The sequence below is a fragment of the Rhinatrema bivittatum genome, chromosome 2 (assembly GCF_901001135.1).
Source record: "Rhinatrema bivittatum chromosome 2, aRhiBiv1.1, whole genome shotgun sequence".
Classification (NCBI taxonomy): Eukaryota; Metazoa; Chordata; class Amphibia; order Gymnophiona; family Rhinatrematidae; genus Rhinatrema; species Rhinatrema bivittatum.
Genome location: NC_042616.1, coordinates 144,907,578 through 144,929,033, shown reverse-complemented (window position 1 = coordinate 144,929,033; position 21,456 = coordinate 144,907,578). Strand labels below are relative to the sequence as shown.

Here is a 21,456-nt window from a genome sequence, read left to right as displayed (position 1 = left end):
ATATACTTGGAACAGCTTAGTCCAAGGGGAGGCAGGAGGATTTTGTGAAGACTGATAGGCTACCATCCTTGGAGAATACGTCTTTACAGTAAGCAATTCTGCTTTCTCTTAAGGACAAGCAGAATGGCGAGCCACACAAGTGGGAAATCCAGAGCTACAGACTACCATGAACAAAAAAAGGGGAAAAAAACAAAACAGTGGGCAACATATAGTAATGACAGCAGAAAAAAGACCAAAATGGTCCATCTAGTCTGCCCAGCAAACTTCCCAAGGCAGTCACTGCTGCTCCGTGCAGGTTACCCCCATGTTTCTCTTAAGGGTAGTAACTGCTGCTCCATGCTGGTTAAGCTTTTTTATTTATTCCCATCCTCTAGCCTTTTATAGATCCACAAAACTGTTTTTGGTGGCAACAAGCTATTTCGGCTTATAGGAGCAGTCAAACAAAAACAATGGGCCCTAGGATGGATGGAATTGGGTTCTATACCTTGAAGAGATTCCTCAGGACAGACTAGCTGAACCTACTGTCACGCCAGGAGTTCCTGTCTAAACAATAGTGTGAAGTGAATGTGTGGAGAGAACTCGCAGCCTTGCAGATCTCCTCCATAGAGACTGATATTAGGTAGGCTACAAAAACTGCCATGTCTCCAACACTATGAGTCCTGACATGGCTCACCAGATTCAGGCCTGCCTGGGCATAACAGAAGGAGATGCAATCTGCTAGCCAACTAGATAAAGTGTCTGGCAATGGCAATCCCTGATTTGTTGAGATCAAAAGAAACAGAGTTGGGTGGACTTTTTGTGGGCTTTAGTTCACTCCAGGAAGGTGGTCATGGCTCTTTTATTGTCTAAACTGTGCAGCTCCTATTCACCTTTGCAGATATGTGGTCTGTGAAAAAATGTTGAAAAGATGATTGACTGATTAAGATAGAAGTCTGACACACCCTTAGGTGGAAATTTAGGATGTGTGTGTGCAGAACCACCCTATCATAGAAAACTTGGTATAATATTGATAAGTCATTAGAGCCTGGAGTTCGTTGACCTTGTGCACCGAAATCACTGCCACCAAAAATACAACCTTCCAGGTCAGGTACTTCAGCTCACAGGAGTACAGAGGTTCAAATGGAATTTTCATCAGCTGGGTTAGTACCAGAAAGAGGGAGGATTGAAGGGAGGCTTCAAATGAAGCAAGCCCTGCATGCATTGGAGAACCAAAGGTTTATACAGTGATAGGTCTACCTATTACATGGTGGCGTTAAGCACCAATTGCAATGAAGTGAACTCTTACTGAGTTGGACTTCAGACCCAACTCTGAAAGATGCTGAAGGTAATTAGTTTTTGTGTGGAGCAGAAGAAAAGATCTAGGGCCTTCTCATACCAAAAGGCAAACTTCTTCCACTTTTGTCCACAGGACTTCCTTGTGGAATCCTTCCTTGAAGCCAGAAGAACATGAGACACATCCTCTGAAAGGTCTAGAGATTGCAAGGCTATCTTCTCAACATCCAGGCTGCGAGAACCAGGAACCTTATATATTGGGATGGTGCAACAACTCCAAATACTGAGCGATGAGGGTTGGGAAATTCCCCAACGTAATGGGATTCCTGATGGACTATCTCCATCATGAGTGGAAACCAAATCTGTCTTGGCCAAAAAGGGTGTTATGAGAATCATAGTCCCCTAGTCTTTTCTGAGTTTCAACAAGGTCTTTACATTGAGCAGAATTAGTCTGAGGCTAGCTTGCCTGGAGTCCCTTTCTTGGAACAGAAGAATGGGAGCTTCCTGTTCTGAGGAGATGCAAGCAGATCTACCACGTGTGTGCCCCACTCATGGAATATATGGCTTGCTACCTCCAGTCCAAGGATCATTAGTGGGGTTCTAGGACCTGACAGAACATTCTGTTCACTTGCCAGATAAGAGGCCTTAGGAACCATTCCTTGAGAAATGGCTCAGTCCAACATCTGGACAATCTCCTGCACAGGAGGTATGATCCCATTCTTCCCTGCTTGTTGATGTAAAACAGCCCTACTTGATTGTCTGTCTGAAAAAGGATAACTTTGTTGGCCAGCTGATCTCTGAAAGCCTTCAGAGAGCATGAAACTATCCTTACTTCCAGGAAATATATCTGATGAAGCTTTTTTTGAGCAGACCAAAGGCTTGGGTGCAGAGTCCTTAACAGGGGCTCATCACAGGTTGGATGCATCCATGATCAGGAAAATTTGGATTGGAGGAATTTGAAAAGATATATCTCTGATCAGATTGGAATGGATCCACCACCAGGACAGAGAGTACTTGAGAAGCTGAGTGATGCACATGCTGTCTCAAAGATCCTGAGTAGCTCGAATTCACTGTGATCTCAGAGTTCATTGGGTTCTTCTCATGCAAAGACATGTCATGAGGCCAAGAATTTCTACAAGTCCCATGCTGATGCCTGCTGATTTGCCTGAATCCTCTGTGCAGATATCATAGTCCTCTGATGTGGGAGGAAGGCTCTTGCCCGAACTGAAGAGTAGCAAATCACCCAGACCAGATGATATACTTTCTAGGGTACTAAAAGAACTAAAAAATGAAATTTCAGATCTATTACTTGTAATTTGTAAGCTATCATTAAAATCGCCCATTGTATGTGAAGACTGGAAGATGGCCAATGTAATCCTGATATTTATAAAAGCCTCCAGGTGCGATCTGGGAAACTATAGACCAGTAAGCCTGATTTCAGTGCCGGGAAAAAATCTTGAAAACTATTCTAAAAAACAAACTAACAGAACATATAGATAGACATGGTTTAATGGAACACAGCCAGCATGGATTTGCCCAAGGAAAGTTTTGCCTCACAAATCTGCTACATTTTTTTAAAAGCGTTTAATAAACATGCAGATAAAGATGAGCCGGTAGACATAGTGTATTTGGATTTTCAGAAGGTGTTTTACAAAGTTCCCCATGAGAGGTTTCTAAGAAAATTAAAAAGTCATGGCATAGGAAGCGATATCCTTTTCGTGGATTTCAAACTGGTTAAAAGACAGGAAACAGAGTAGGATTAAATGGTATTTTTTTTTTCAGTGGAGAGAGGTAAATGGTGGAGTGCCTCAGGAATCTGTACTTGGACCAATGCTTTTTAATATATAGAAAGGGGAATTGATGAAAGAGGTGGAAATATATGGAAAGGGGAATTGATGAAAGAGGTGATCAAATTTGCAGACAACACAAAATTATTCAGAGTAGTTAAATCACAGGTGGATAGTGATAAACTGCAGGAGGGCCTTGTGAGACTAGAAAATTGGGCAATGAAATGGAAGATGAAATTTAATGTGGACATGTGCAAGGTAATGCATGTAGTTAACATGATGCTAGTTTTCATGTTAGGAGTTACCACCCAGGAAAAAGATCTAGGCGACATAAGTGGACAATACAGTGAACTTGTCGGCTCAGTGAGCTGTGGGCAGTTAAAAAAGCAAACAGAATGTTAGGAATTATTAGGAAGGGAATGGTGAATAAAACAGAAAATATCATAATGCCTCCTTACCGCCATGGTGAATACTGTGTTCAGTTCTGGACACCGTATTTCAAAAAAGATATTGATGCACTGGAGAAGGTACAGAGAAGGGCGACCAAAATGATAAAGAGGATAGAACAGCTCCCCTATGAAAAGCTAAAGAGGTTAGGGCTGTTCAGCTTGGGGAAGAGACGACTGAGCTGGGATATCATGGAAGTCTATAAAATCATGAGAGGTCTAGGGCGGGTTAATATAAATCAGTTGTTTACTCTTTCAGATAATACAAGGACTAGGGGGCATGACATGAAGTTAGCAAGTAGCATATTTAAAACAAATCAAAGAAAATTCTTGTTCACAACACATAATTAAGCTCTGGAATTTGTTGCCAGAGGATGTGGTTAAAGGAGTTAGCTTATTTGGGTTTAAAAAAGGTTTGGACAAGCTCCTGGAGAAGTCCATAAACTGCTATTAGTCAAGCTGACTTAAGAAATAGCCTCTGCTTATTACTGGCATTAGTAGCATGGGATCTGTTTAATAATTGGATGCTTGCAAGTTACTTATAACCTGGAGCAGCCACTGTTAGAAACAGGATGCTGGACTTGATGGACGATGGACCCTCAGTCTGATTCAGTATGACAACTTTTTATGTTATGTTCTAATTCCCAGAAACACGAGGAATGGATCCTGGTCCTTATGGCTCTTGAGAGCAGATTCAAACACCACAGACTGGTGTTTTAGCTATTGCGTTTCAAATCAGAGAGCTTTCTGGAGATGATTATATGGTATCCACCTTCCTGTTTATGGGAGCCACAGAGAGGGGGGGGGGGGCGGGGGGCGGGGGTTCCCACATCCTCATCAATACCTCCTGAAAGATCTCATGCACTGGAACTGCTACAATCGCCTTAGGAAGCTCCACGAAATGGAGAACATCCAGCATCTTGTTCCCAGATTCATCCTCTTTCTTCTAAGTAAATAGCATGACCTCAACCATTCTCCAGATAAATGCTTGAGGACCTCTCCTTTACTGGAGAGACATGATCATTTCCTACAGAAAAGAAAGGGAGAGGAGAGACCTGTCAATTTGTCTTCTTCAGAGGAGTCTCCAGATCTGTAGCTGTAACCCCAGGAACACTTCAAATTCAATCCCAACTTGTATGCAGGGGGCGAGGACCAAGATCTCGCCCAGTTAGCAGAGAAGGCCTTAGAGAGGGGAGCACTTGTCTGGGGTCTAGACCCCACAGAGCTCCTGCATCTCAGGGAAGCTTTCCTCACCCCTGATGGGTTGGAGATCACCATTGGTGCAGTAGACATGAATATCCCTCCAGCTATAGGGACAGCATTACCTGCTGGACTTTGGTCTGCATACATACCGATGCTCTCAATGCTCTGTATTGTCTTGTCCAATGTTTGCTGGATCTTTCTGCCCAGCTCCTCAACAAAGACTGTCTATGCCAACACAGGCTGGGAGTCAGAAAGAGTGGCCATGTCTTCCTGAAAATCTGAGGTGTATCGATGGCAGGAACCTAGACACCTGGAGACTGTTGCAATTCCCAGGAATGTATTAAGGATAAGATGTTTTTACCACAGGAATGCTTTCAAGGTTTCATGGCTGTAGCCAGAACACTCCTACTCTTGGTATCTGGCATTGATGGAGACCGATGTTGTTGCATCTTGACATTCGCTCAATGCTCAACATCGGAAACCAATGCCAGAACTGAAAAGGCATGATGCTTGTTGCCCTCTTGATGTTGCTGTACCACCAGCATCTGATGCAGCTCCTGGATCCCTCAATGTCTATGCTTTCAATGCTGATTCTGATAGAGTCCAGTGTTATGGTTCCCAAAGCACTTTTCCACAAGGTTAAGCCAGGACCTATGCTCTCTTGGGGTCCTGGACACTCCCGAATATTGTGACTAGCTTCAAGAAATAGGTAATTTCTATCATGGGGATCTGTGATAGACATGACCCCGTCGCAGAGAGAGCTTCTCTTGAAGCGACTGGTAGACATTATTTGGGGAGCTAGACAAAAAACCAGCACAGCAAAATTAAAGGACTCAAAGACTACTCGATGTTTGATGAGCGGTTGATGCCAGTGCAGTGTGCAAATGCCAAAAAAAGAAAGGAAACTTTTGAACACACTGAAAAAACTACCTAAGGATGAAGGGAAGAATAAGACTACAAGGCTCCATGATGAATGATTCCTGTATATATAGGAATCCAAAGGATCCAGCAAGGACAAGAGAGCAAAGATCTGCGACCAACAGAAAAGATGAGACTGAAGGGATCCTCACATGGACGCATGACAATACAATATGCTGCACATGCCCAAAGGGGAATGCTCAAAGTTCTAGAACCTTTGAGATAAAAATTCTGTGCCGGGTTTCATCTTATGCCGTCACCCCACTTGTGAGGACTGCTATCCTGCTTGTCCTTGGAGGAATGTAAGCTCCCTGAAATATTCCTCGCTGTATTTTGATATTAGGAATAAGATATTGACCATATTCATAATTCAGATGGAGTGTAGCCTGCCAAATTTTCATGGTAAACTTGATATATTTAAATCAGTCCAGGATTCACTCTGTACATTTCAAGGTAATTTATTATCCAAGAGTGTGGGATACTATTAAAAGCTTATTTAAAATCTATACATGAGATTTTGACCTGTTTTACAACTGATCATGATGGCTTTATTAAGCATGAACAGGTTCTTGGTCCCATATGGTTCTCTTCTGTTACTTCTGTTCTATTGCCTTAAGCCTGTGTTTTTACTTTTGTTGTAAACCGCTCAGCACAGTTTGATGTAGGTGATATTAAAATAAATATCTGTAAGTAAATAAACAAAAAAAAATTAAAATCCATGCGATCGCACATTTTACCTGCATCTATTGATTGAACAGCTTGTAGACAGTAGGTAGGCACATTATTGGTTAATAATATTTGAGGAGATGCTTTGGGTTTCCTCTAGAAATGAAAAGCACTCTTCCTGTTATTAACCATTGAGGTGTTAATTCTGGCTGCCTGATCAACTGATTTTTGCAATTTACCAGATTCTGATAGAGAGATGTTAACTGTTTGAGTCAAAAATATAGGCACCCCATCAGGGCTACAGCTCCTCTAATTAAGGGCTTTTTAAAACCTGTCTTCCATATTCTCCCGTATGCCGGCTAGCCATTCTGCTTCTCTGTTACACTATGGAATCCTCATATACATTTATCCAGAACTTTTCTGGTTGCTGATATTTTAATTGCACTACTGCTCTTTCCCAGGTCTCTGTAGAATTGCTTTGGGTTCTGTCTAAATATTTTATTTTGACATCTCTTCTTTCTGTTTTCTTCACATCTCTGCAGCTTTTGTGCTTTTGCTGCAATTTTCAATTTATTGGAGCATATAAATTAAAGATCTTCTTCTGCTAGTGCAGCATATTCCAGCTTGAGATTTTTTAAAATTTTTCTTCCTTTGATGTCTCATTTTCATCCTTTGAGGTACCGTCTACCAGTGACACTTCCACACATAATGAGTTAATTTTTTCTTCTATACATTTTTTTCTGAGGGTTATTTTTTTTCTCTTTTGCTTTTGGCTTTGTGTCTTTATTGATAGGACTCTTTCAGTAATGATTTTCACTGTAGAATATTGATATAATATATTTCTGTGATACTGATAGTCCCTTTATACAGATTATAGCCTTTTTGATCTTACTGATCAGGCTTTTTTAGTTTGAGTGTCAGTTTAGTTGGGCAGTCTCTCTCTCTCTCTCATGATCTCCAGCATACATTTCTATTTCCATATAAGTCAGGATCTCAACTCCCAACACTCCTCTACCTCCTGTCATTCCTCTTCACTTTGCTGATTGCATTGTTTTTGTCCTCCTGTGGTGCACCATTATCATTCACTGGTATCTCACCCATCATCCCTTCCAAATGCTCTTGCTGTTCTGGCACCTCTTATCTGGGGCTCCTTAGCTATTCTGATGCTCCTTAACTGTTCCTGCACTTTTCTTCTGGCACTTCTTACTTGCTCTTGTACCTTCCTTCTGGTGCTCCTTACACCATTCTTATTCCCGGATGCCTCACTCGTTACCTCCTCCAGTTGATCTGACTGTCCCAGCACCTCTCTTCTGGAGCTACTTGGCTGTTCTGATGCCTTTTTGCTAGCACTCCTGCACTATTCCTTCACCTGTCTCCTTGGATATTCCTGAGCCTCTCTTCTGGTTCTCCTTGGATGTTCCAGCACCTCTCTTCTTTCATTCTCTACTTCTATTTCTCCATCAGCCCTTAATTGTTTTAAAATATTATATATGTATTCATTTCCACATTGGTCAGGGCGCTCAACTGCCAATTCACCCATCTCCTGATCTCTCTCCTGGCCTTTCTTCTCCCCTGTCTTACAATACGTTCATCCTCTTTTGTTGTCCTCTTTAGGCACCATGCCGTGATCAAAAATGCAAAAGGAAGAGAAATTATGAGGGCAATAATAATAAAAAAAATTTTTTTCTGTAGGTAAAATGTTTTACCCATGGAAGTGGCCTTTTTGAAAATAGCCCACTCTATGCAGATAAAAATATTCCTGCATAATGTGCAATGTGTACTGTGAAGGTGGCCCCAGGGGCAGGGTTAGGTTGCGGGGAGACAACAACGTGGGTAGTTTTAGCCAGATAAAGTACCCACAGAGAAAGCAAGGGCAAATCTGTGGGAGCTTATTCCTGGGACAGTAATCAAAGCCAAAGTACACAAAATTTTGCTTTGTTTAGTGGTGCAAACCCCACAGTTAGAAAGCTCCACGCGGGTAGTTTGCTCATTGCCCCCTGTAAGCAAACTGATTCCAGAGGTTCAATCCATGCCTTCGAGCCATTTTTAGGAAAAAAAAATCAGCAAAGCTGATTCCTGACCCTCATCTTATCACAAAGAAAACCCTTCCATTTCTAAAGAAAATCCTTGTTGCTCTTCTTCTTAAGCCCATCCAAAGTCCTATTTTGTTCCACTGATGAGCACATTTCAAGTAAACCAATTCTCTTTGCTGATGGGAAAAAAAGAAGTTTTCCCTTTTGAATTTTGTTTTTTTGGGAAACAGATGCAAGGCGAAATCTACCCAATCAGATCCAAGAGTGATATATTTTTTTATACTGGCATTTTAAAATGAACAATTAAAGCCATGCAGAGAATGTTAACCATATGAAGGAATGCATCAGCCGTCATCTGTTAAGCATCTATACGTACATGGGATCAGAACTACAAATGAAATGGTTCTGAATGAACCTGCAAGAATATCTGTAAAAACATTTGATACAGAATAGCAGTGCACATCAAATCATCTTATGCAACCACACACATTCTTCTTTCTTTGCTAAGAGATGAATTAGAGCTTCTGCAGCACAGAGAAATATTTTTGGTACCTCCATGTCATCAACGGCATCAAAAGTTAGCATGGCATGAGTACATTTAATAAAACAATACACTGATGCAAAAGAGATGTTGCCCACATCAGTGCCAAAATTCCCATCTCAACCGTCAGAAAGAAGGGACAGGTAAGAGCCCAAAACAGAGAGCTGCAGCACAGTTAAAACTGGTGTTTTCAGCCTCTCCAGCCTCCTGTGAACCCACCATCACCACTGAAATCTCACCTGATGGTACTTCTTCAGGATGTTGTGCATCTCCGCCACGTCTTCGCTCGTTATCGTTTTGATGACATATCTTTTGTCGCAAGAGGTGTGGAAGCGGGCCCCACTGCGTGCCTGTGAGTCGTTGGCAAGTGGAGCACTCCTTGTCAAGGAATTCTGTCAGGCCACAGGAAAAAAAAAAAAAATCCAAACATAAAAATGCAAAAACACAGATGTCAAGGCCAGAGAGTGCAAAATCCAATTAAAATGCAAGAGTAATTAAATCATGTTGTCTCTGACAGCACAGCAGCATGATTGCATTCATAAGAAGGGAGTGTGGACAACCACACAGGGCTGTATTCCAAGCCAAAAAAAAAAAGGTTTCACCCTGCACAGCCTACTCAGTACCTAATTCTTTAAGTGTTTTTCCCATAGTATTTATTTATTTGTTGAGTTTTATATAGCGTTATTCGGTTGAGCCATCACAACGGTTTACAAAAGTATACATTTTCTTAACAGTTGTGTAACAGAAAAGCAATGTGAACTTATACAATTTTCTTAGCAGTTGTGTAACAGCAGAAACCATTTGAACAATATCAAAAATAAGCATAACAAGTCCAGAGAGCATTATTAGGTTGGATGGGGAGGGTATGCAGGTTCAGGGTGAAGAGAATGTATTAAGAGATTTAGAATTGAGAGTTCAGTTGAGAGTTGGGATGATTAGATGTCTAAAGGTCAGTGAGGAATTTGTGGAACATTAGTGTTTTTAGGTCCTTTTTTAAAATGTTTTTAGATCATGTTGGGTTCTCAGGAATTTAGGAAGGGTGTTCCAAAGTTTAGGTGAGGCAATTGAAATTGCTCTCTCTCTTGTGGTTGCCAGAGGCGCATCTTTGATAGGGGGAATGTTTAGGTAACCTGAGTTATTAGAGCGTAGGTTTCTTGGAGGATTTTGAGGGATTATGTTTAGGGTGTTAAGACCTTGATGATCATTGTTTTGGATTTTGTGGATTATGGTCGTTGATTTGTAAGCATTACGTGCAGTAATAGGCCAGTGGTCAGAATTGGTGTTATGTGTTCATTTCTTTTTGTTCCAGTTAGGACTCTGGCATCAGAGTTCTGCAGTATTTGTAGTGATTTGAGGGATGAAAAAGGTATTCCAATTAGTAAGGAGTTGCAATAGTCGAAGGTGGAGAAGATAAGAAGTTGTAGTATTGTTCTGAAATTGTAGGGGTTGAGAAATGGTTTCAAGTGTCTTAGGGTTAGGAGTCTGTGGTATCCTCCTTTAGTTTTATTTGCGATGTGGTTCTTGTAAGAAAGTTCTTTATCAATGATAACTCAGGTTCCTGGTGTGGTTGGTAGGGAGTATAGTTATCATTTGTGTGTCAAGTATTGTCAAGGGTGGCGGAGTTGGATTGGGTTTTTTATCCATGAGTATTATTTCAGTTTTGTCAAAGTTGAATATGAGTTTGAGGGAATTTAGGAGATGTTTGATTGAGATAAGTAGTTCTGAGGTTTTCTTGTAGGTTTCATCAATCGAATTTTGTATGGTATAGTAAAAACAAATGGGAGAAAAGCCTTCATGAAACTGGCACTTGGTTTGGCATGGCATTTCTAAATTAGCAAGAAGTTTTTAATAATTAAAATTACAAGGTAAGAATGGTTAAGAGTATGGACAATTACCAGATTCAGGTGCTGTTCTGTAATGTTCCTGGTCATAGCACATAAGGCTGGTAACCCAACTCTGTTGACCAGTGCACTGCAGAGTACATCCCTCTGCTTCCTGCAGAGATGAGGAGGGGAGGGGGTGAGACTAGAGCAGACAGAATAAAGCAGAGAAGAGTTACTCTGCTTCCTAATCCAGATTCCAGCCCTTCCCCTCTTGTCATTTCCCAGGCGCTAATATAGAGGGGAAAAATAAAGTGCCAGTACTATGTACCACTGAGTGCCGAAGGGGGAGGGGGGACCCTATACAGGCAACATCTTTTTATTGCACTAACCAAACACATTTATGACTAATGTTCAAGAGCGAAGATCCCTTTTCACACTGACCAGATGAAGGAAGCCTTACACTCAAAAACTAGTCACAAAGAGGCCGATATTCAGCTCTACTTAGGCGGATAAGGAGGGACTTATCTGACTAAGTGGTGGCCGTTGAATATCCGGCAATGTTCAGTGGTTGCCACTTAACTGGATAAGTAGATAGCCAGATATCTTGTGGGCAGGCAATGGGATTTTCGGGGCTGTGCTACTTATTCACTTAACTCAGCCAGATAAGGGCAATATTTGGACTTCTCCAGTTTAGTTAACTGTCACAGAGCAGGTCTAACTTAGCCATATATGACTTATCCAGCTAATTTCAAAAGGCATATTCAGCAGTATAGCCAGGCTGTTAAATATCCCATGTAAGTTAGCCGTAGAAATCTTATCAGCTAACTTACCTAAACATGTAGGTTGGAATATTGAGGCCAATGAGGTCAATTTTGAATAATTCAAGTGGGAAAATTATTCGAGTACATCTACCCCGATCACTGTACCTGAATATTCAATGGAACATGCCCAGGTGAGTGTTCTGCTGAATACACCCGGATAAAGTTTTCCGGGTAATTATAGGACAGGTATTTTTCCCACGAGACATATCTGGCTATGTTTGTCCGGGTAGCACTGAATATCAGTGCTGCCTGGACAAAGTGATAGTGCCCTCCAGGAACACCCTCAGCGCCTCCTCATTTTACCCAGGACTGCTGTGTAAATTTAGCTGGGGAGCAAGGGGGAGAGGGATTTTCATATCTTGAGTTTTGTCTAGGTAACTCCAAAAATTACAAATTTTTGGAATACTGATGTCAAATATATCTCAAATATATTAATTTAGTCCAAGAAAAAAGTGACACCTATAACTTGCTTAATGACTTTTATGTCTACATATCTAAGATGTTATTAAACTGGACTCTCTTTTTCCCCAACATCTATCAAAAGTTTTAGCGTACCTTGTGAATGTTCAAGCTGTAAGGAGAAAAGATCCCTATTATTGCTGATCTGCTTAGAAGTCAAAAACCCAATATGTTTTGTATTACAAAGTCCTGGCTGCAGGACACTGACATGGTGCTGCCGAAACAACTTGAAGTATTTAACTGTCAGATTTTTTTTTCAACCTAGGCTATCATTGAATGGGAGGTAGACTCCTGATTATTGCTAACAGAGCTCTTAATTTGAGAATGTTACAATTGGACCTTTTGGCCCAAACTGAAGATCTGATTGTCTCGAATTCTGACTGGGGTGGTTGGTTGGTATATTCTCCTACTTCAGTAGTAAACAGTTATCTTTCTGCATTTGTTGATATTATAACTAACTTTGATATAGACAGAAAAGATGTGTTACTATTGTGTTACAATTCTGCTTGTGGGAACTAGCCCACAAGCAGCCTCTCACCTTCTCTGCGGCCTGGAGGCCGCCGCCGACTTCTCCACCGTTGCCGCTGCCGTCCGCAGTGGGCCGTCGCTATCACCGCCCCTCCCCGCAGCCTTGGAAGCCTCCACTGTACTTCTCTTCTTCACAGCCTGGAGGCCACCGGCCGTCTTCCGGGGCGTTCGGAGCCGCCGCCGCTCTTTTACAGCCAGGGAGCTGCTGCCGCTTTCCTTCTCTCTGCAGCCTGGAGGCCGCCTTTGATCCAGTGCCCCTGCAACTGGATGCCGCCGCTTCCAGCTTCCCTTCTGCAGCATGGAGACTGCCGCCGACGCTGGGGCTTGGCTTCGTGGCCTGGTACCGCTCTTGCTTCTTCCTTGCAGCTAGGCCACCACCGAAGCTGTTTCTTTCCGCAGCCTGGAGGCCGCCGCCAGCACCATCCGTCCCGTGGCAGAAGGCCACCGTCATCTTCCACGGCTTGGAGGCTGCCCTGGAGTTCCTCTTCATGCGGCAGGGAGCCGCCATCAATCTTCTTTGCTTCGCGGCAGGGAGCAACTCATGTCGGGGCCTGCTTCTTCCTGTGTGGCAGGAAGCCGCTCTCCAAGGTCCTGCCTCTTCCTTAGGTGCGGCTGCGCCTCCTCTGTCCATTTAAAGGGCCAGCAGTGGGCAGTTCTCCTGGGCTCCTCCTGCTGACGTTCCAAGGCGTTTCCTCGTCAGCTCTACAAAAGGGCTCAGTCTTCTTCTTTGCAAGGAGTTGGTCATCGAGTCAGACCTCTCCTGGATCTTCAGTTCCAGCTTTTCATTCCAGGAGTCCTCGGTGATCCCTCTTAACTTCTTCAATGCACTGTTCTTCATTGGTACTCCTTGTCTTTGTCCATGGTTCCTGAACCCTTGTCTTGATCTTCGTTCCATGTCTTGGTCTCTCGACGGATCCAGTCTTCTTGTCTTCAGATGTCCCAATGTCTCCGTGTCTCTAGATGTCTTCCCGTCTTCAGATGTCTCGATGTCTCCGTGTCTCCAGATGTCCTGATGCCACTGTGTCTCCAGACGTCTTCAGATGTCCTGATGTCCCCTTGTCCTCGGATGTCCAGACATCTCCGCCCTGTGATGTCTTCGTCCATCATGTTCCAGATGTCCCTGCGGTCCTCTTCCCTAAAGGTCCCTAATGTCCAGATGTCCTTTCGTATCCGATGCCTTACGTTCAAGTCCTGATGTTCCAAGTCCTGACCTTGATGTCCTGAGTTCCAAGTCCTGATTTTGATTTTCCAAGTTTCGATCCTGATGTCCTTCATTCAATCCTGACCCTGAAGTACTGTCAGTTCCTAGCTCTGGGTTTAGCCTGCTCGCCCCAGACCTCGTCTCCAGTTGACCTTTTCTGGAAGTAAATCCATTCCTATCCAGTGTTCGTTTCCTGGTGAATGGAGTCCTCTTCCACAGGATCTGTCTTCGAGCACTGCCCGGATTCCTCCTTTGTCCTGAGCCTCAGTCTTGTGCTTGTTCCACTCTCCGCATGGTCTGCGACCAGCCTCTTCAGGTTGTGTAGGGCGCGCCATGGGACAGGGTGGTCCGCGACCAACCCATGTCAGCTGTGTAGGGCGCTCTGAGGGGCAGTGCCTGTCAGTCTCCGAGTATCCTGAGTCCTTGTCCTTGCTCCTCCCAAGTTACAAGAATCTTCGTCTTGTTCTATTCGCGTTCCGAAGTCCTTCCAAGTTCCAAGTCCTTGTCTGAAGTTCTTCCAAGTTCCAAGCCCTCATCAGAGTCCTTCCAAGAGTCCTCATCTGAGTAACCGGAATCCTCTCCTCAGTCTTTGTCTGATTTCCTTCCATGTCTGAGTATCTAGCGCCAGAGTTCCAAGTTCCAAGTGTCCTCGTCTCATCTGAGTTCCAAGTTCCAAGTGTCCTCGTCTCATCTGAGTTCCAAGATTCCTCGCCTTGTTCAAGTCTTCAAGCCTAGTCCAAGTCCGAGGTCCCATCATCATCGCCTGTCCTCAACCTCTGTCCATCCTGTCACATCTGCCGCTCCCTAATGGCAGGTCCACAAGAGCTACTGAGTGGCTGGAGGGCTACCCCAGAGACCAGCATTGCGTTGCTGGGTCTCTACCGGTGCATGCAGGTTCGGCAGAAGTTAGGGTGGTGGTCAGTCTGCTCCTCCCATGCTTGGACACGTCTTGCCTACTGTGGTGCTTCCATGGAGCTTCTCTTTGCAGTCGTGTTGTGGTCCAAGGGCCCACATCTCCCTGGAATTGGGAGTGCTCCCTCCCACAGATTCCAACATATTGGGGGACTTTAACTTACATGTTGACAACTTCCCATGCTCTAAAAATTGTGATTTCTTCCTGAACTCCCTTGAAGCTATTGGGTGGACTCATTATTTAATGCAAAGAGAACATCATAACTAATCGCTGTTTATTAGATTGTGACACCTCATAGCATATAAGGCCTCTCGATTTTTATCAGAAAGTGCTCTTTTAAGAAAACAAGTCACATTTCAAGCGTTCACCACATGTTGGTTTTACGCTAAAGAGACTTATGTTTATCATTGTAATCATAGGTATCACCAATCATGCTTGCTTTAAGGAAACTTGATAGTTTTTTTAAAATTTTTAAACTTTTTTAGTAGAATTGGATGTGAACAAATTACTTATCATTGTACGCTTAGCGTGCTGTGACGACCGCTTTTCTGAAACACCGGTAAGAACCCGACACGTCCGTGTTTCGTGTGCTTCTTCAGGGGTTTTAACTTTTACCACGGTGTCTAAATGAAATAAATGAAAGGTTAGTTGCTTGAACCATGCATTCACCAAAAAACAATTTTTTTTGATAATACGTCACCCGTTTCCAACCGCATACATTATTAGAAGCTTGTCCCATCACTTAAACGCCATTTTGCGTGATCAGAGCTTGACAAAGCAGGATCCGCCATTGCTTTACTGCGCTTTATTTAAAGAGAACAAAGAGTCATATGCAGACCAATTAGAAAAGACCTGTGAACAAGTGCAAATGAATCCTAGGGGAGGAGATATGATGAATTATTTAAACAATCGTGAGCAATGGTGGATTTTCACTTTGGCAACAGAAACTCCAGCAGGGTTAAATGACACCATTGAGTGGTCATCAATGATTTAATCCACGTTGCGTCACGTCATTTCCGGTTTTTTCTAATTGGTCTGCATATGACTCTTTGTTCTCTTTAAATAAAGCGCGGTAAAGCAATGGCGGATCCTGCTTTGTCAAGCTGTGATCACGCAAAATGGCGTTTAAGTGATGGGACAAGCTTCTAATAATGTATGCGGTTGGAAACGGGTGACGTATTATCAAAAAAAATTGTTTTTTGGTGAATGCATGGTTCAAGCAACTAACCTTTCATTTATTTCATTTAGACACCGTGGTAAAAGTTAAAACCCCTGAAGAAGCACACGAAACACGGACGTGTTCTTACCAGGTTCTTACCGGTGTTTCAGAAAAGCGGTCGTCACAGCACGCTAAGGGTACAATGATAAGTAATTTGTTCACATCCAATTCTACTAAAAAAGTTTAAAAATTTAAAAAAAACTATCAAGTTTCCTTAAAGCAAGCATGATTGGTGATACCTATGATTACAATGATAAACATAAGTCTCTTTAGCGTAAAACCAACATGTGGTGAACGCTTGAAATGTGACTTGTTTTCTTAAAAGAGCACACTCTGATAAAAATCGAGAGGCCTTATATGCTATGAGGTATCACAATCTAATAAACAGCGATTAGTTATGATGTTCTCTTTGCATTGAATATTAATATTACATCATACTTTACACAGTTATCTGTTCGTTCTGGACTCATTATTTAGCAACCTATACATAGGCTTGACCACACAACATTAGCTCTTATGTTTGTCAAAAATTCTTCCTGCATGTTTAAGAAATACAAGATCATATGCACTATGGTGCCATAGACTGACAATTACTTGATGAAATTTGAGGCCATAACTGAATTTGAGAACAAGAAATCTTATGCAAAAAGATCTGTATCCTATATGACCTATCAGTATGATACTGATTTCCTGAGAGATGATTGGCTACCCATCATTCATGAAGTTAAGATCTCTAATGCCAAAAAGGCCACTGCCATTTGGCAAGAGTCTCTACAGATTATTTAAGACAAAATAGTGCCACTAAAGTGTCTTTACAATAATCGATCATATAAAACTCCTGGTATAGTTTGCAAGAATTCTGCTGCTAGATTTTTGACCAACACAAAGAAATTTGACCATATCACTCCAGTATTAAAAGAGCTTCACTGGCTCCCTTATTGGCTATAGATCTCAGCACAAAGCACTTTCCCTAATTCACAAATCCCTTTATAATGAGAAGGTTGAACGGCTCAATGCAGCCCTACATTTTCACATACCAGCACGACTAACGAGATCTGCTAAAACTGGTCTACTACCGATACCGACACTGAAATCCACCCATATGAACACCGTTTGAGAAAGAGCGTTATCCATTGCTGGACCCAACTTATGGAACTCCCTACCACCACACTTGAGGATGGAAACTAACATCAAAGTCTTTAAGAAAGGAGTGAAAACATGGCTTTTTAACCAAGCGTTTAAAAACAACAGTTGACTCTGTGTTTATTTTATTGCTATAGTTTTTTATGATTTTATTTTGAAGCATAGCTGTTTTCTAGTTTTTATTTTAGATATTTTTAAGAAAAATTGATATGTATTTAGATTTTAAATCATTTATTTTTAAAATGCAAATGTGTTAACTGATATCTGCCCTGGGATGTAAAGAGACATGATATGTTTTTACATGAATGCCGGAATAGAAAAACCAATAAATAAATATAGTTTGGAACTCACTCCCTCGTAAACAACAAATGAAACAAACTGAACGGCGCTTGCAGAAAACTAATGTAAAATGTGATCGTGATGAATATATAGCCAAACTTAAGGAATATAGAACAAAGGCTGATGCTGTTAAAAGTTATTCTTTTTCAACACTAATCCAGTCTTCCCCAACAGATCTAGAGAGTTATTTTATCTTGTGAAGTTTCTTTTATCCCCTTCAGATGGTAATAAATGCCCAAATAATAAATTGAATCCTGATTCCTTTGGCCAGTTTTTCACTGATAACATTGATAACCTTTCTGCTCAATTTGCAGGAACATTTAGTGTAATTAATAGTGACCCTGATAGTCCTATTCTGTGGGAATCTTTCCATGAGGTTACAAATAAGAACATAAGATATGCCATATTGGGTCAGACCAAGAGTCCATCAAGCCCAGTATCCTGTTTCCAACAGTGGCCAATCTAAGTCATAAGTACGTGGCAAATACCCAAACATTAAATAGATCCCAAGCTACTAATACTGGCAATAAGCAATGGCTATTCCCTATTGATTAATAGCAGTTTATGGATTTCTCCTCCAGGAACTTATCTAAGCCTTTTTTTAGACCCAGCTACACTAATTATCTTAACCACATCCTCTGGCAATGAATTCCAGAGCTAAATTGTGCATTGAGTGAAAAAGAATTTTCTCTGATTTGTTTTTAATGTGCTACTTGCTAACTTCATGGAGTACCCCCTATTCCTTGTATTATCTGAAAGAGTAAATAACCAATCCACATTTACCCGTTCAAGTCCTTTTATGATTTTGTAAGCCTAAATACTGTAGGTATTTCTCTATCCCCAGAGGGCTTATAATCTAAGTGTTTGTACCTGAGGCAATGGAGGGTAAAGTGACTTGCCCAAGGTCACAAGGAGTGACAGCAGGACTTGAACCCTGGTCTCCCGGTTCATAGTCCACTACTCTAACCACTAGGCTATTCCTCCTCCCATATGTGAAATTACTGGAAAATTAAAAAACAATTTTTGCCCAATGAATGTTTAAATGCCTCATTAAAATGTTTGCATTCAGACGTGGCTTTTATAAAAACCTTGATTCTTTTTAAGAGAAGGTCATGTTCCTGATCTCAAGACAGCATCAGTAAAGCCTGTGCTTAAAAAAAACTAACCTTAATTCTCTTGATAAAAAAAACTAACCTTAATTCTCTTGATTTAAATAACTACTGTCTTATATTGAATCTTCCTTTTAGTACATACATTTTAGAAAAAGCAGCTCCGAAACAACTTCAATCCTTCTTAGATGATCACTCCCATCTTAGATCTTTACCAATATGGCTATCGGACCAGTCACACCACCAAGACACTGAACTGTCCCTATTTGACAGTTTTCACAGAAGCTTTGACTGTTGCACTGACTTTTTTTGGTCCTTTTAGATCTCACTGCTGCCTTTGATACTGTGGTCCATAGTATTTTGTTAAAGGGATTACAAGACGTTGGGCTAGGTAGTACTGGGCATCAATGGTTTGCATCTTTTTTGGATGGATGGTCGCAGAGAGTGTTGCTCCAAGACTCCAATCTGCTCTCTATGATGTGAAAACTAGGGTCCTGCAGGGATCTGCAATATCGGCATCTATTTTTGTATTTATTTGATACCCATTTGCCAGATCCTCTCTGGGCTTGACTTCGACTATCATATTTTTGCAGATGACGTTCAGCTTTATTTACCTATTAATAGCTCTTCAAAGGATGCCCTTGACAAGATTTTTCACTATTTGCTCACTCTTAAAAATTGGTTGACTAATAATAAATTGACCATGATTATGAGCAAGACAGAGATCTTATATTTAGCTAGATGTCTGTCAGCAATCCTAAAAATATTTTAGTTGGAGTTCAGATCCCTATAGTCAACCAGGTCTGTATTTTAGGTGTAATCATGGACTCCTCTTTATCTCTTCATCCCCATATTAATCAGGTCATTAGAGGTGCTTTTTTAAAATTTCATATGAAACGTAGGCTGCATCTCGATCTGTCTGTCATTCATTCCTTAGTAATGTCCTCTCATGTATTGCAATGTCCTATATTTAAGTTTAACACAAAATACATTACATTGCCCTTCACTATGTTCAAAACTCTACTGCATGGGTTGTGTCAGGGAATCCTATTCAACAGCATATTTCTCCAGTGTAGCACAATATCATTGGTTACCTATAGTTTGGCAGATTAAATTTAAGATTCTTTTTCTAGTTTTAAAAGGTTTTAATAGCCTTGTACCACCATGTTTTAATGCCACTTTGAAACTGTATCAGCTGACTCAACCTTTAAGTAGTCAATGAGTAAGAAAATCTTAATGTTCCATCGTTCAGATATATTAGATTGGATGAATCTCGTGATCATCTTTTTTGTGTTCAGGGGCCATTGCTCTGGAACATTTTACCCATGGGAGCCAAGATCGAGAAGCTCTTTGCTCAAGTTCAGAAAAATGATAAAATCTTTTTAGTCAAGAGACTAGTAGTATCAGAACATCTGACATGATATAAACATAGGACTTTGACCTGATTTCTCTTACAGAATGAGGCAATTGTGATAATAGGCCTTCTATATTTTTTATTGGTGCTGTTTTGTGTGTTTTTATTTTTCTTGTTCTTTTAATATTGCATGTGATTTGTTATTTATTTTGTCTGAATGTTCTGTCTATATTACATTTACTTTTTATGTTATGCTTGTTTTGCTGCAAACCACCTAGAAATGTTGATAGGCGGTTACTTTTTAATTAAATAATTAAGTGAACTGATGTGGCAACCACACTACTTTTATTTTGGCTATGTAAATTATTATTGTAATATGTGATTTTATTTTTGAGAGGAAGCTCCCTAGTACCTAACCGAAGAAGACATTTTTAAATGCCCCTACTCTTGAGAATGTCGTAGGGTGGGAAGTGTGGACATTGTAGCATCTGCCATTGACTGTTAAATCACAAAGAACAAAAGCAGCACTATTTTTTTTTAAATTTAGTTTGTAGTTAACCATATCTTAAGCATTCCAGCAAACTCAGAAGTGCATTCCTGTTTATATAGTTTTCATAAAGAAAAACCCAATTGCTTTTGTATCCAACTACCTGTCTATAAGGGACACTAAGAGCTTGATATTAAAAGGGTTTGTCTGGCTAACATTTGGAGGTAGCTGGACAAAATTCGAGATTTGAATATTTCCCCCCGTCTCTGGCTAAGCTTTGATCCGGCAACTAGATACCCACACAACATTTACCTGTAGGTGTTCCTGGGCTGCACTTTCACTATGTCTGGGCAGGACCGATATTCAGCGCTGCTCGGAAAAAACGTTAGCCAGATAAGTGTGGGAGGACAAATAGCCTTGCTAAATATTTATCTGGATAACTTTATCCAGGAATATTCAGTGGAAACACTTACCTGAGTACATATTCTGCTAAAGTTATCCAGGTAATGCCACCAGCTTCACAGATACTAAAGCCCAAGACCTCTTTGTGGATATACCAGTAACTTATCAGGACATACATGTGTAGAGGAGTCTGTGCTTCCTCCACTAAGTTCTATGGTCCTCCCTCTGAAGGACATTTTGAGACTGTCAGAGTAGTAAGTGGACTGAACCATTCGCAATGGTACTTCCCCCTAGAAGTGGCCGCAATAGTATAGTCCTGGGTCTGGGTCAGTGAAGGCCAGGGGCAAGGTGGTCCAGTCTCTCATCTCTCTACAGGAGATTGCGAAGGGGGTACAGCCTGGCTGGTGTCTTCAGAATCATTTATTGGGTATACAGGGCCACACACAGTCAGTCTCCTGTGCTGCTGCTTTTCATACTGTACTATGAGTAGCTGTTTCTGAGGGATCCAGCAGCGGGATGGGCAGTATCCCTGCACTGAGACAGTATGTTTTTCTGTGGGGTAAGACAACCTTGATCTAAGTTCTGTGTGTGAACAAAGATCTTTGCAGGAAGAGGGAAAGGTGAATGTCAGATGCCTGTCCAGAGGCAGCCCTGTATTTATCAGTAGATGGTCTATGTTTGAGCATTATTGCCAAACTGAGACATTGTCAACATGTGTTTGAGAATCGGTAACCCTTGAAACAGGTAAGTCATCGAAACATTGGCCTTTGTCAGGGGTCTTAGATGGTGTTG

At 41.5% G+C, this 21,456-nt stretch overlaps 1 protein-coding gene across 3 annotated transcripts in view; it reads right to left on the bottom strand.

Moving 5' to 3' along the window:
* Positions 1-21,456, bottom strand: part of PIP4K2A (phosphatidylinositol-5-phosphate 4-kinase type 2 alpha) — a 497,067-nt gene that overhangs the window by 98,169 nt on the left and 377,442 nt on the right. For all 3 annotated transcript variants that reach the window (XM_029588710.1, XM_029588708.1, XM_029588709.1), the window contains exon 4: positions 9,106-9,258. In XM_029588710.1, coding sequence (XP_029444570.1) covers positions 9,106-9,258 — 153 coding nt within the window. The remainder of the gene's footprint in view (positions 1-9,105; positions 9,259-21,456) is intronic.